At 39.9% G+C, this 15,207-nt stretch overlaps 1 protein-coding gene across 12 annotated transcripts in view; it reads left to right on the top strand.

The window, feature by feature from the left end:
• Positions 1-13,232, top strand: part of THG1L (tRNA-histidine guanylyltransferase 1 like) — a 32,282-nt gene extending 19,050 nt beyond the window's left edge. For 3 of the 12 annotated variants that reach the window (XM_042993666.1, XM_042993663.1, XM_042993668.1), the window contains 5 exons: positions 7,071-7,247; positions 8,218-8,387; positions 9,401-9,489; positions 10,623-10,730; positions 11,754-13,232. In XM_042993666.1, coding sequence (XP_042849600.1) covers positions 7,071-7,247; positions 8,218-8,387; positions 9,401-9,489; positions 10,623-10,730; positions 11,754-11,915 — 706 coding nt within the window. In that variant the 3' untranslated portion in view covers positions 11,916-13,232. The other 9 variants (XM_007077595.3, XM_042993678.1, XM_042993670.1 and 6 more) reach the window with 9 other exon arrangements.
• Positions 13,233-15,207: the final 1,975 nt, after the last annotated feature.

The following is a 15,207-nucleotide window of genomic DNA, read 5'->3' as shown; positions in this document are numbered from 1 at the left end:
TGACCCCCCCCCCCCAACACACACACACACAAAGGCTGAGGGGGACTGCAGTGAGGTATCTCTGTCATTTTTTCAGGCATACCTCATTGCTGATCCTTCTCATACACTGGCCTAATCTGCTCCAGAAACCTCCAAATATGGTGTAGTCACTGGTCTCTACATTCACATATACCCAAAACTCAAGGGGAGCAAGAGAGGGATACTTATCAGGACCTCCAAGTAACTCTCCTGATATCCTGCTACAGTGATAGTATCAGGAGAATTCTTCAGGTCCCCAGCTGGTAAGTAAGGAACTAGTACTCCTTTCTTGCCTGCCTTTGAAGCCTCCCCCAACTTCCCTCCCCATACTTCCCTCCACCCCCTGCTTCGAGTTCCCCCACCTATTCTGGGGATGGGAAGTGGGGGAACTCAAGGCAGGTGGTGGAGGGAAGTATGGGGAGGGAAGAATGTAACATCTCCCCTGGAATTTCCAACCAATCATCTGTCTCTTTTTTTTTTTCTTTCTCTGCCTTCTCCTTCTCCTTCTTCCTCTTCTCCACCTCCTTCTTCCTCTTCCTCTTCCTCTCCTTCTCCCCTCCTCACCCATCTCTCCCTCCTCCCGCTTGCCCCCTCCCCCTTGCCCTCTCTTTCCTCTCCTCTTCCTCTTCCTCTTTCTCTTCTTCTTCTCATCCTCCTCCTCCTCCTTCTTTTTTTCCTCCTCCTCCTCCCTCATTTTCCTCTTCCTCTTCTTCCTCCTTCCCCTCCTCCCCCTCCTCCCTCTTCCCCCCCCCACCCCGCTCCTCTCCCAGACCTGAGACTCCAGATGTGAGGCTGGATCCCACAACTCTGAGATCATGACCTGAGCCAAAATCAAGATTCAGACACTGAACCGAGTCACTGAGGTGCCCTGATTTTTTTTTTTTTTTTTTTTTTTTTTTTAATAAAGTGGCTGAGGGAGGTAGGGGGAGCAGGCTGGGAGTTAGAGTTCAGGGTGCAGGGCCTGTTAGGCTACCCCTTTATAACCCCTAGTGGCTTTTGTGGCAGAAACTTCCAGTTGCCCGTGCAATAGCATTCTCCCTTCTTTTTTGAAAAGAAAGAAAGATCCTATATTATTGGAGATGGCCAAGTGCCCAGCTAAAAGAACTACATTTCCCAGGCTCCACTGCAGATGAGGAAGGCTCAAAATATATACGCAGAAGTTGTGCAGCTTTAGTAAAAACCTGATAAAGAGACGTGATTTGTTTTGGAGGTGTGAGCTTTGCTATCTTCCCGTTTGTCCTTCTTCCTTCCTGGAACATAGATATAATGGCTGAAGCTCCAGCTATCAAGGGTAGAAGCCACACACCAACGCTGGAAAACCCACCCTCAATGAACAACTGTGCAGAATAAATCAGATAGCCAAAGCAATGTGACTAATATATGACCATAGGACCTGGCACAGAGTAGATATTTAATGAATGGTCCCTGGTGTTAACTGATAAACCTGGGGGAGACCTCAGGAGAGTTGTTATGGCTTTTGACCTGTCCCTTCTTCTCCAGGTTTTTATCAGTCATTGGAAGGGAAAGGGAACTCTGAATCAAATCAAGTTTTGCAACTAGCTTCGTGAATGACTTTGAGAATGTCTGGCAATGTTCAGTGCTTCCTTTTCGTTGTTGGCAAAATGAAAAAGAAAACAAAAAATCCTACCACAAAGCATGAGCATTATCCTGGAATTGCATTTATCTTAATATATTGTCACCCTCTATTGTTGACATGTGATGCTAATTTTCCATTTATGGTAATGACAGAATTTCTCTTTCAGATAATTTCTCTTTCAAATAATTTCTCTTTCAAATACTTAATTGAAGTATTAAATAGTGAGTGAAAAACTGTGCAAAAGACTTGAACACATACTTTACAATAAAGGATATCCAGGTGGCCAATAAGTGTAAGAAAAAAATGTTAAACATTGTTAATCATCATGGAAATATACTCCTTGAAAGATCTACTACATATAAGTTAGAATGATGCAGCATAATCTTTTTGAAAACTAACAATATCAAGTGTTGGTGAGGATATGGAGCAAGTCACATACTATTTGGAGAAATGGAAATTGGTAAAAACACTTTGGAAAAAGTATGACATTATCGACCAAAAGTGAACAGATGCATTCTTCATGACACAGAAATTCTAGTCTTAAGTATATACCCAATTCAGGCATGTGTACACAAAAAGACATGTACAAGAATGTTCAGAGTAGTGTTTTTCATAATCACTCCCAAAATGGAAGCAATATAAATATCTATTCAATAATACCGTGGGTAAACTGGTATAGTTATACAATCGGATACTATGGAAGAATGAAGATAAATGAACTACAGTTACACTCTGCACCTTGGTTGAATCTTCCAAACATAATGTTGATCCAAAGAGACCAGATGCCAAAGAATATGTACTGCAAGATTTCATTTATGTAATGTCCAAAAACAAACATAACTGTGGTGCCTGGCTGCCTGTCAGTAGAACATGCAACTCTTCATCTTGGGATTGTGAATTTGAGCCCCATGTTGGGCAGAGAGATAACTTTAAAAAATGAACATAAAAAAGTTATAGATGTTAAGAAGGCCATTAGCTCTGGAAAGGAGAGGTAATAATAATTGATATGGATTCCTGGCAACTGACAATGTTCTCTTTCTTGACTGAGTACTGGTTACATCATGTTTTGTGTACTTTTGCACGTGTATGTTCATTTCCAATAAAAAGATTTAAAATGAAGAGAATTGGCATAAAGAAAAATATTTCTAACTAAGGTAGTATATGGGAATGACAAAATTCACAAAGGCTGTATATGAATAAATTATGTTTGAGAATTAAGGGATTGGATGTTCATGTACCTTTTGATTTGAAGACTCAGTGAAGTACTGAATTGGTTGATTTCTGCCGGGTTGACACAGGCAGAAACTATTGTAAAGCTGGTGAATGAAGACAGAGAGAGAGAGAAGGGGAGATAATACTGAGGAGTAGCTAAAAACATGGGCTTTGTAGTTAAAATGCTTGGTTCGAATTCTTTGTGTGTGTGTGTGTGTGTGTGTGTGTGCACTTTTTGCCGAATGTGGGATTTGAACTCATAACCTCATGATCAAGAGTTGCATGCCCTTCAACTGAGCCAGTCAGGCACCCCTAGTTTGGAATTCTTGCATCACCACCTGTTGGATCTGTGACCTTAGGCAAATTACTGGACCTCTCTCTACTCAATTTCCACATCTTTAAAATGGGAATAATGATGGCACCCATTTCCACACCTCTCTCCTAGCTTCTGATGATGGCTGGCAATCCTTTGCCTTCCTTGGCTTATAGATGCATCACTCAAATCTCTGGCTTCTTCTCTACTTGGTGGTCTTCCTCTGTGTGCCTCTGTTTTCTCTTTTCATATGGGCACTAGTCATATTGGATTAAGGCCCCACCCTAGTGACCTCATCCTAATTGATTATATCTGCAAAGACCCTATGTCCAAATAAAGTTACATCACTGTATCTTGGGTTAGTACTTCAACATATCTTTTTGGGTGACACAACACATAACATGTAGAAAAATAGAAAAAATAATATAATAAATACCCATATGACTACACCTAGATTCAGTAAATGTTAATATTTTGCCACTTTTTCTTCAGATATCCTCTAAGATTAAAGTTATTCTCCTGCTGGTTCCTCAAAAAATTAAAAATAGAACTACCCTACAACCCAGCAACTGCACTACTAGGTATTTATCCAAGGGATACAGGTATGCTGTTTCAAAGGGACACATGCACCCCAATGTTCATAACAGTGCTATCAACAATAGTCAACGTATGGAAAGAGCCCAAATGTCCATCGATGGATGAATGGATAAAGAAGATGTGGTGTGTATATATATACATATATATACATATATATATGTATATATACACACACACACACACACACACATATATATATATATGCGTACATATACAATGGAGTATTACTCAGCCATCAAAAAGAATGAAATCTTGCCATTTGCAACTATGTGGATAGAACTAGAGGGTATTATGTTAAGTGAAATTCATCTGTCAGAGAAAGACAAATACCACATGAGTTTACTCATATGAGGACTTTAAGATACAAAACAGATGAACATAAGGGAAAGGAAGCATAAATAATATAAAAACAGGGAGAGGGACAAAACAGAAGAGACTCATAAATATGGAGAACAAACTGAGGGTTGCTGGAGGGGTTGTGGGAGGGGGGATGGGCTAAATGGGTAAGGGGCATTAAGGAAAATACTCCTGAAATCATTGTTGCACTATATGCTAATTAACTTGGATGTAAATTTTAAAAATAAATTTAAAAACTAAAAATAAAGTTATTCTCCTGCCTAAGCACACTACCATTATTGTGCCACTAAAATTAACAATAATTCCCTAACATCAACTAATGAACAGTTCCAGTAGATTGCATTATTGTTCAAAATTACTCACTTTTCTGTTCCCTGTGGGAAGATAATACATCCCTGCCCTGCAATCTTTGCACTTGACTCCGTTGTTATGCTGCTTTAGCAAACATAATGTGAGCAGCAAGATGTTCCTCTATGGTGCAAAAGCCTTTTGAATCATTGACTGAGTTTTGGAATAAGAAGACACGTAAATCAGAACATCTGCCTGGAGCACAGCAGTAGCCAAGCCAGAAACCTGTGAGTGACTTGAGCAAGAAATAAATGTTTGTTTGTAAACCACTGAAATCTAGAGCTGTTTTTAACTGCATGTTTTCCCAGTGGATTTAGAACTACCTTTAATATTTATGGGGCCAGTATACATTCCAGATTTTCACATTGTATTTTGTTTTTATGTTTCTTAAATCTGTTTCATTCTGAAACAGTGTCCTACCTTTTCCCATCCTTCCTTCCTTTCATTTTTTCTTTTTTTATTCTTCATGAAATTTATATTTTTAAGAAGTCAGGTCAGTAATCTTATATAAGATTCTACATTGTGAGTTTGTCTATTTCCTCCTGGTGTGTTTTAACCTGTTCCTCTAAGTGCTTCCTGATCTTGGTTGCAAATTAACATCACCTTGGAATATTATTATACCAGTGTGTCTGTACATCCATACCACAAATGCTAGCCATCATGTTCTCTAATGCTCACACAATAACTTTAGAGGGTAGCAAGGGAAGAATTGGTGTCTTCTCTTAACAAAGGGGAAATCTGAGAAAAAAAGTAGCTTATGTTAGGTCACATAGTCCATCTGTGGCAGAGCCAGGGCATAAATTCATGACATTCACATCCTTCCTTTCTTCATGTTGCCTTCAAACAGTTTGAGAGATTTAGATACAGATGTAGATATATGTTTCTATCTACTCCTGAATGGATATACAAGTAACTAGCAACAGCCATTGTCTGAAGTATAGAGTTAGGAGTCAGTGAGAGACTTCATCATATATTCTTTTATATTATTTGAAAATTTTTCTTGAGGATAAAAAAAAAGTACTGAATTCAAAAGAGCTTTATAAATCATAAAGCATCATAAAAAAATATTAGGGTTTAATGTTACTATTATCTACCAGCAAAAAGAAATTAAAGGTTGGGTCTTCGTGCAAAAGTTGAGTAAATTAATTTAGTAGGCCCATGTGTCAGAATAAAAGCCTATTTTTCTTTTTAAAATCACCCTTTGGAATATTTGATAACATTGGAAAATGCTCAAGGTTTAAGTGGAAAATACAAAAATCGCATAGGTGTATGATTACGATTTTGTGTGTTCCCTGTGTACAAATACAAATACAAAGAAAAGTGACTGGAAGAAACCATTCACAATGCTTTGAAGGGAGAGGGGAAATAGGAAGTATTTTCTTATATTTTCCGGTATATCCCACATTTTCTGCAAGTTAATAAATGCTATTTAGAAAGAAAAAAAAATCACAACTAAACCTTCAAACTTGGTCAGAAAGAAAATTTTTACAAAATCTCACTTCGTGAGAGTGACTTGCTGCATGACAGAGGAGAAAAATCTGACAACCGTGTGCAGTACGAAAGGTACAACGGAACGCTTCTTACACGCCCGGAAGTGGATTAAGAACTACAAGGAGAGGCGAGAGAGATGAGGACCTCCACTACAGCTAGAGCGGCCACTAAGAGACACAGGAACTTCCGGGGCGAGGCTTTCTTGGTCCTTCACCTTCCGCGGAGCGAATGTGGTCCGCATGCAATGTGAAAGTTCGCGACTGCTGGGCCGTCACTTCCGTTACTCTGAGACGGTGCTTGAAATTGGGGGCGGCCATGGCAAAGAGCAAGTTCGAGTACGTGCGGAACTTCGAGGCTGACGACACCTGCCTGGCCCACTGTTGGGTGGTGGTGCGGCTGGACGGCAGGAATTTCCATCGGTGAGCGAGTTTGGTTTGAGGCAGCAAGGTGCCCCAGGGCTTCCGGGGAATGGAACGCCAATTGTGGCGGCAGCTCTTGGTTACCGGGTAACGTGACAGCCAATGAGCGCGCGGCATTGAGCCTCACCGTACGCGCTAGCTACCAGGTGCTTGAAGGCGTGGTCTGAGTAGTTAAACTGAGGCCGAGTGCTTTTGTGAGGAGCAGCTGGCCTGCGGCGCCCTCGAGCTGAGACCTGTTAGCAAGTCCCTGGTGGAAAAAGTCAGTCCCCGGTGCAGCATTTCAGCTCTTCAGCCAGTTGCCCGGCTATTTAGTTAGTTATATTTGAAGGCAGACTGTTTAGAGACCTTTTTAGGTCTTGCTGTGGGCAATACTTTATATGTTCTTTGATTATCAGTAACTAGCCATACGCGGGAGGAAAAATAAAAAAGAAATGTAACAGAAAGATGGGAATGTAAGTCTTAAAAGTATTATTTTAATAATGGTTCTTATCACTTGTTGAGCATTTCCAAGGAGCCAGGCATAGTATATTTGTTACCTCCCTCTAATCTTCACAACAGTCCTGTGAAGTAAGTATACTTTATCTCCGTTTCGCAGAACAGGGAATGGAGACTTAGCAATTATGCCCCTTTTTCTCGGTCAGGGCGAGAACAAAGTAGACTTCTTAAATAAGTCAGGTTGTAAGCTCTCTTCCATTCATGCCCTTTTCCCTCTATAAAGGTTTGCTGAGAAGCACAACTTTGCAAAACCTAATGACAGCCGTGCTCTCCACCTGATGACCAAATGTGCCCAGACTGTAATGACAGAACTGGAGGATATTGTGATTGCATATGGACAGAGTGATGAGTACAGCTTTGTGTTCAAGCGGAAAAGCAATTGGTTTAAAAGAAGAGCCAGGTAATTCCATGTCCTAGCTCCTTGAGACTATTTCCTGTCAGCATTTGGTTTTTGCTTTTTTTAATTGGTGCCTTACAGACTGCAGATGGAATATTCCAACTGCAGAATGTATATTTCCTGTTTAGACTGTTGTACTTTTATCTTTTTTTTTTTTTATTTTTTTAACGTTTATTTATTTTTGAGACAGAGAGAGACAGAGCATGAACGGGGGAGGGTCAGAGAGAGAGGGAGACACAGAATCAGAAGCAGGCTCCAGGCTCTGAGCCATCAGCCCAGAGCCCGACGCAGGGCTCGAACTCACGGACGGTGAGATCATGACCTGAGCTGAAGTCGGCCGCTTAACTGACTGAGCCACCCAGGCGCCCCTGTACTTTTATCTTTTATGTGAGCATTACATAAGCCTCTTTATCTGATTCTTTCTGCTTCATTCCTCATCACTTTAGCTTCTACATAGATCTGGCACTGAACATTAAGACTAGAAACAGACACCGTTAGAATATAATAATATTAATAATTCCTAGGTTGGCTTTAGCCAAGAACAGCCTATATGTGCTTTACAATATTGCTTAAATTTTTAATTAAGAAGGATCTCAAAATAGACAAATTTGATATTTCATTTGGCAATATATCGAAACTCTCACAGAAAACAAAGCATATATGAATTGCCTTTTTAAAAACAATGGTTCTCTTCCTTCCAAGGCTAAAAAAAAAACACACACACAAAAACCCTCTTGAACCATAAATTCACATAACATCCTACATACAAAAATTCAGTATTAGTAAGTTACTTATTGGACTGGAAAGAGAGGCGGGCTGCTTAGTTTTTCTTGGCCCAGCACATTTTATCTCTTGGCTTGCTGGACACTTTGTATAATCACTCTGTTGCACACACAGGCTCTATCATGGTTTTGAATTAATATCATGTATTTTCTTTTTTCTTGCTCCACCCAATGTGCCTTACTTCTGCAAGTAAGTTCATGACCCATGTGGCTTCCCAGTTTGCCTCCAGCTATGTGTTTTATTGGCGAGATTACTTTGAGGACCAGCCCCTTCTGTATCCCCCAGGCTTTGATGGAAGAGTCATAGTGTATCCTAACAACCAGACCTTAAAGGACTACCTCAGTTGGCGGCAAGCAGATTGTAAGTGAAACCAAATAAACAGATGTAGTTAAACCACCAGTTCCATATATTAGAGGTGGTGATTTGATACAGGTTTGGCACATGTGTATTTTGTTTAGAATGCAGTATTTTGTATTTTTTTAATTAGTTGAAAACAATTGAAAAATCGGGAGATTCATGTAAATGTTCCCGATTTCCAGTTTTTTTGGGAAAAATTAGGAGACCTGGTAATACTAGGTCTACATTCCCACTTAGTATTAGATATTACCTATGTAGTGACTGCTGCCTTTATATATATATATACACACACACACAGAAGCCAATGTGCCATAAACTGTACCATTCTCTCTTGTTCCCCATGGGTCACCTACTCTGCTTTATGCATTTATGTTCATGGTGGCCTCAGTGGGTGTTTGAATTGTGACTCCTGCCTTACACAACTATGATGACATGTTTGTGAGACTTACTTATTTGGTGTATCTTGATTTTCCCAGAAAAACTGGAAAAGAGCTAGGATTAATCTAAAATAACTTTGAAAGTATTCCTAAGTTTAATGTGTAAGTTAACCAGTTTATACACAGCATAAGTGAAATGAGAGAATAAAACTTTTAGGTAATAAGTTTGTTTATACTTGACCACTTCCCCCCCATCTTCCCAGTGTATGGTTCTGGGTAAATCACTAAATGTCTCCGAGATCTCTCTCCTTTCGAGGAGAGAGGTGGAGTTCTTTTTTTTTTTTTTTTAATTTTTTTTTTTTAATGTTTATTTTTTGAGACAGAGAGAGAGAGTTGGGGAGGGGCAGAGAGAGAAAGGGAGACACAGAATCTGAAGCAGGCTCCAGTCTCCGAGCTGTCAGCACAGAGCCCAATGTGGGGCTCGAACTCACAAGCTGTGAGACCTGAGCCGAAGTCAGATGCTTAACTGAGTGAATCACGCAGGTGCCCCAGAGAGGTGGAGTTCTACTGTTCTTTGAAACACGAGTGTTGCATAAAGATCATATCTGTATAAACAGTGCTACTCTTTTCTCCTCACAGGTCACGTCAATAATCTTTATAATACAGTTTTCTGGGCACTTGTACAACAGTCTGGACTAACACCAGTACAAGCCCAAGAGAGATTACAGGTATAAGGTCTTAACTGCATTAATACTCACCTGGGGTTGGTTTTCTGTACACTCTCCCATGCCATTTTGTATTCTTTTAAAGCTCTCTACTGCTTTGGTTTGAAAGGATATAAAGATCTTACTAGTAGCAGCTCTGCTACCTGCTTATTCTGTGACCCCAGATGAGTTACTGCTTCTCCCTGAGTCTTAGTGTCCTCAGCTAGAAAATGGAATTGGCGACACTGGCTCTACATTCCCACGTGGTAGTGCGTGGCTGGCGCTGCATATTGGTCGCCTTCTTTAGACAGGGCACATGCTCTTTTTCATCAGTCCCACTTGGCATCTTTATCATTGTCATTCCCTGCTGGGTGCGTGTATTGTTAAGAGTATAGGCTTTGGAAGTCAAATAATTGTACTTGGGGACTTCTATTTAATTTTATCCTCTCTGCCTTAGTTCTTTATAGGTAAGATGTAAGAAGTAACAGTTCCCACTGCATAGGTTTATTGTGAGAATTAAATGGCATGAAGCACAGAAACCATAATAAACACTGGCGTTCATCATTAGATGACCAGTGCTACTTGTGGGATGACTAACTGAAATGAGGTGATGTGTTGTTATGGCTCTTAATATAATGCCTGGCACATTATAATTACACAATACATGTTTGTCATTAACAGTAATGGTGAAGATTTAGAGATAGCAGTAATAATTGGCATATTGGTAGATCTATCCCGAGTTTGGAAGAGCTGAGTTTAGATTTTGATTCTTATAAGAATAAAAGCAGCTTTTGGCCTTAGGCAATTTATATAATCTTTCTAAGCTTCAAAGTTCTCTCTAAAATGGAGATGGTAATGAGGGTCAAATAAGATAACATACACTACGTAGTACAGAATAGTACTCTTTCCTGTCACCCCATCCCAGTTATGACTTTTGAAGCCAATTGTTTGCTATAGAAGACAGTTTTATGAATTTAGACATCTAAATAAGATTTAAACTGCTCTTACAATTGAAATTCATTAGTATCTATAAGATATTTGGTAAAACCCTTCCACTTTTTTGTTTGTGGAAATTTAGATAGAGGGTGGAATGGATAGGTAGGGTGAGGGCAGAGAGCAGACATAAAAATCTTTTTATATCTTTTTTATTTTCTCAGGGAACTCTTGCAGCAGACAAGAATGAGATTTTGTTTTCTGAATTCAACATCAACTACAATAATGAGCCACTGATGTATAGGAAAGGGACTGTGTTGATATGGCAGAAGGTAATGCTGTTGTGTCCAAATTAAAATGGAGGTCAGAAAGAAGAGAGCCTGTGCCCATCCCAAACTTTGTGTCCCCTACCACATGTATAAGGATGTGACTCCATTGATTAACATGAATTAGATCTTTTTTAAATGAGATACTATATATTATTTTGGATGCTTTTTTTGTCAGTCAGTGCTACTAATTTTGTCAGTTTGTTAGTGATCTTTGTTGTCTGGAATTTCTCTTTATAAGCAGAATCACAGATTTTAGAATTACTTCATTTATTTTCCTGTGTCATAAGCTCTCCAAATCAAATAAAACCCCATAACAGAGTACACTGCAGACAGAAGGATTTTTGCATTCATATAACATTTAAAAAATACTTTCTTCCACACTGGATAATATCATTAAGTGGTCCACCCGTCCCATGACAACTATAATATGAGGCATAGGGAAACATTGTATATGAGCGTTCTACCACTTGGAGAATGTTCTTGAGATTCCCTAGATATTCATACTTTAATATTCTGTACCTTTACCTAAATTCTTAATTTTACCAATATTTTCTCTCTGTGCCAGCTTCTGAGCATAATGACTTCTCTAAATTTATTTCCTTACATTTAGTTGTTTTTTTTTTAATGAATGTTTTCGGGTGTTAAGGGGTACCTTAAGAATTAGTCCTCCCCACTGGCAGCTTCAGCTTATTAGTATTTTAAAACCACATTTGCTCTTTAGCACAGACTTGGATACTTCTTCATGCAGATGAGAGAAGCAAAATAACAAAAACAAAAACAAAAAACCTTTAATTCTATATTTATTGTTAATAAGGAACATGGAATTACTCCTTTGTTCCTAAGACCTCCTTTCAGAATGTAGCAACTTTTTAAAAGTTTTTAAACAAATTCATGTATGTTGAGATATGTATTTGTGTATCTACCTGACAAATATTTGTCGGAAGTATATAAGTCAACTTCCTGCATATCCCCCTCTACTCTCCCAAACTCAATTAACAGTGTTAATATTTTAACTTTTATCTGTAGGTGGGTGAAGTCACAACAAAAGAAGTCAAGCTGCCAGCAGAAATAGAAGGAAAAAAGATGGCGGTGACTCGGACCAGGATTAAGCCAGTGCCTTTATATTGCGATATTATTGGGGATGCTTTCTGGAAGGAACATCCAGAGATCCTAGATGAAGACAGCTGATCCTTTGCTTTTCAGTCCTGGCATGCTTAACCATGCAAGACCCCTAAGTTTCCTGGCAGCAGGTGGCCCTAGGATCCTTACTACCAAGAACAGTGTGCCAGGAATAACATGACTGATTGGAAAGGGACCAGGAAAAGAAGGGATGTATGGGGGTGGTTATCTTGTTCTGCTTTAAGTAGAACATTTTTTTTGCAGTATTGGAACATGGTTCCTTCTGTAGAAGTGCATTTAAAAAAAAAAAAATTGTGGTCCTATTTTTATAAAGCAAGAACTACTTTATGCTTTGCAGAATGAATCATTTTTACATTGTGGCATAAATCTTAAAAAACGTGTCCAGCTCTTTCCACCTATGGTAGATGATGAACCTAAACTTTACTCTCAGCCACCTGTTAACTACAGAATCCACTGACCTTTAAAGCCACCTTTCTTACCCGTGTACTTTGACCTGGAGATAAGTAATGGGTTGATGGTTGCAGATGCCTCTGAATTCAGGAATTCCAGGGAGAATGAGCGCTTTGTGCCAGTTACCAAGTTGGCACCTTTGGCTGAACAAATGAGTAGTAGTTTGGATGTCTTTATATGAATATTCCATAGATTGATTTTGTGGAGTTGTCAGCATGATCGTCATCTTGCCAGGGGTATTTCCAAGGCCACTTTTACCTCTTTCTAAAAAGAAAAGGAATTATGTGTATACATGAAAGAAATAAAATGTGTGAGAATGAATGAACAAGAAGGGAGAAGCATTTACTCCATTTTTTCTAGATACTTCAGTTTTAAAAGTCCCCTTCCTATTGGATTCCTGAAAAGGATTCTCAGGTAGCCTCTATGTAATCAGAACACTGGCATTTGAATTAGCACTTCCCTTGGGGTCACAAGTGGCAGGTGTCAGAGGACACCTAATAGTTCCAGCTGCAGATGGGTCAGTTCCAGCTGCAGACGGGGGAGGAAGAGCGGAGGACAGCAGCAGTAATTTCGAGAACCACCACTAGCGAGGGGTCCCCCTCAAGTGGGGGTAGGTGGTGAGAGAACTCCCATTGCCTGCTGTCCTGGTTTCATATTTCAGAGGAAAATTATTTGGCTCTAGTAGGAATTAAGAGGCAGTCTACATTTTAGTGCCTGGTCTTGCATCGCAGACTTCACAGCCACGAAGAAAATGTATTTTTGAAGGCAACGGCTGGTCTCATCCTCCGCTAATTGATACTCCATCTGTTGGAATCATTTTTTTCCCTTCATGTACTCACTGCACAGGAAGAAATATGGTGCATGTTTGGTAATTGATAAAAATCTCTGAGAAAATAAAGGTTTCAACTCCCTTGGCCTACGTTTCCACTTATTTTTCTCATACAAATACAGTGTATGAATCCAACTTTTGTATATATGTCTTTACATAAGCCAGGATAAACACCTTCATCACCGTGGTGGTTCACAGACTTCTACATACAAAAATTTACTTGGAATGCTTGTTTTACATTCTTCTTCCAGCACGCCCCGATGAAGATTTGAGGTTTGCTCATCTGATTTTTAACCCCAAAGGCCTCTGATGCCTATGGTGGGTGATCTGTGGCACTTTGGGCTGTAAGGCCGTCAGTATCCTGTGATAGGTCAAGTCAGGCAATAAGGTAATGTAGCTCTGGACTGGCGAATGTAACAATGGTACATGATAAGTGGACATTAAAGTACAAACTTTCAGGACAAAACCACCCAAAGAAATGTGCTTTCTGTGGGTGTTCTGTGATACAAAGGCTCAATTTTGTCATAAGATAGAGGGACAAGCATTTGTTGGATTAGCAGCAGTTTACAGCTTTGTTTTTTGTCCTCAGAAGTTTTGAGCAAAGGTATGTATGTTTCATACTCTTGCCATAACTTAACCTGTAGCGATGGTGTTTCTTTGTTGCCACACGTATTTGTTCCAGCATATATTTCACAGTTGTATGTTAATTTTTATTGTGTTCTCTAAGGTAAAGAATGCATTCCCTTGGGCTTTGCATAGCTTAAAGAAACGTTAAGACATACACAAAAAGAACTAGTATAGAATTAACACTAGTTGATAGTTTGGGAGGGAAGTGGCAATTAGGAAAGTGATTTGTGTGGCTTGTAGGTAACTGGAAACACCTTGGCTGTGCTGGATGAGAGGGTAATACCTGGCCTTCTGTGTAGACTATCACTTTATTTTATTTTTTGAATATTTTGAAAGAGCAAGCATGAGTGGGGGAGGTGTAGAGAGAAAATCCCAAGCAGGCTCTGTGCTAACAGCAGGACTTGGTCTCACTGTGAGATCATGACCTGAGTGGAAATCAAGATTTGACACTTAACCCACTGAGCCACCCAGGCACCCCTAGACTATCATTTAATAGCAAAAAGCAAAAATGTTTTTGCTGAACAGAAGCTATAAAAACTGAAGGTTGCTGGAGGGGTTTTGGGTGGGGGATGGGCTAAACGGGCAAGGGGCATGAAGGAGGACACTTGTTGGGATGAGCACTGGGTGTTATACATAAGTCATGACTCACTAAATTCTATTCCTGAAATCATTATTACACTATATGTTAACCAACTTGGATGTAAATTAAAAGTAATAAAATTAGTACAACTGGGTCTTGGAAATCTTCCATTTTCCTTTCCTCCAAGAGCTGGATCCTGGTTTCCTCCACTTGCCTAAGGGATGCTTAGAAAATCTATGATGTAATGAATTTTCTTTAATACTAAGGTCTCTCAGGTGTTAGTGTAAATTACTTTTTGCATAGGGTTTAGGAAATGGAGGACCGGGATCCATCCATCCTTCACAGCTTCGTTGTCCACTTAACCAGTACCAGCTAGGATAAAGCATTTTTATGCTCTGTATGCAGTATCTCTTCATTCTTAGGACAATTCTGTGGGTTAGGTACTATTTCTATTACATTTCAGGTGAGAATGTAAAGACCCAAAGAAGCTAAATAATTTGAGTCCAGGTAGGCTAGCCCCCAGTAAAACTCAGCATGCAAAACGGGACTCTGATTGCCCTCTTCCAGCCTCTTCCCACCAGCTCAAGCTACGAGTATACTACAGTTCCAGAGAGCAGACAAACGCCTAGCGAAGCTTGTTAAAATGCTGGTTCCAGGATCCACCCCCGGGGAATCTGGAGTATTGACAAACATCCTAAGTGATAATGATATAAATGGGGAAACACTGCATTCAAGCAGATTAACCTGTTACCCGAGCGCCCAGGCGGAGGCCGGCTGCTCGGCGCCGAGAGCGGACAGATGCTGCCTCCCGGTGGCCGCGCCGGCGCAGTGCAACCCCAAGCCGCGGCTGCGCA

This window comes from Panthera tigris, chromosome A1 (genome assembly GCF_018350195.1).
Source record: "Panthera tigris isolate Pti1 chromosome A1, P.tigris_Pti1_mat1.1, whole genome shotgun sequence".
In the NCBI taxonomy this organism is placed as follows: Eukaryota; Metazoa; Chordata; class Mammalia; order Carnivora; family Felidae; genus Panthera; species Panthera tigris.
The sequence above is the reverse complement of the archived record's forward strand: the minus strand, read 5'-3'. Positions and strand labels throughout refer to the sequence as shown.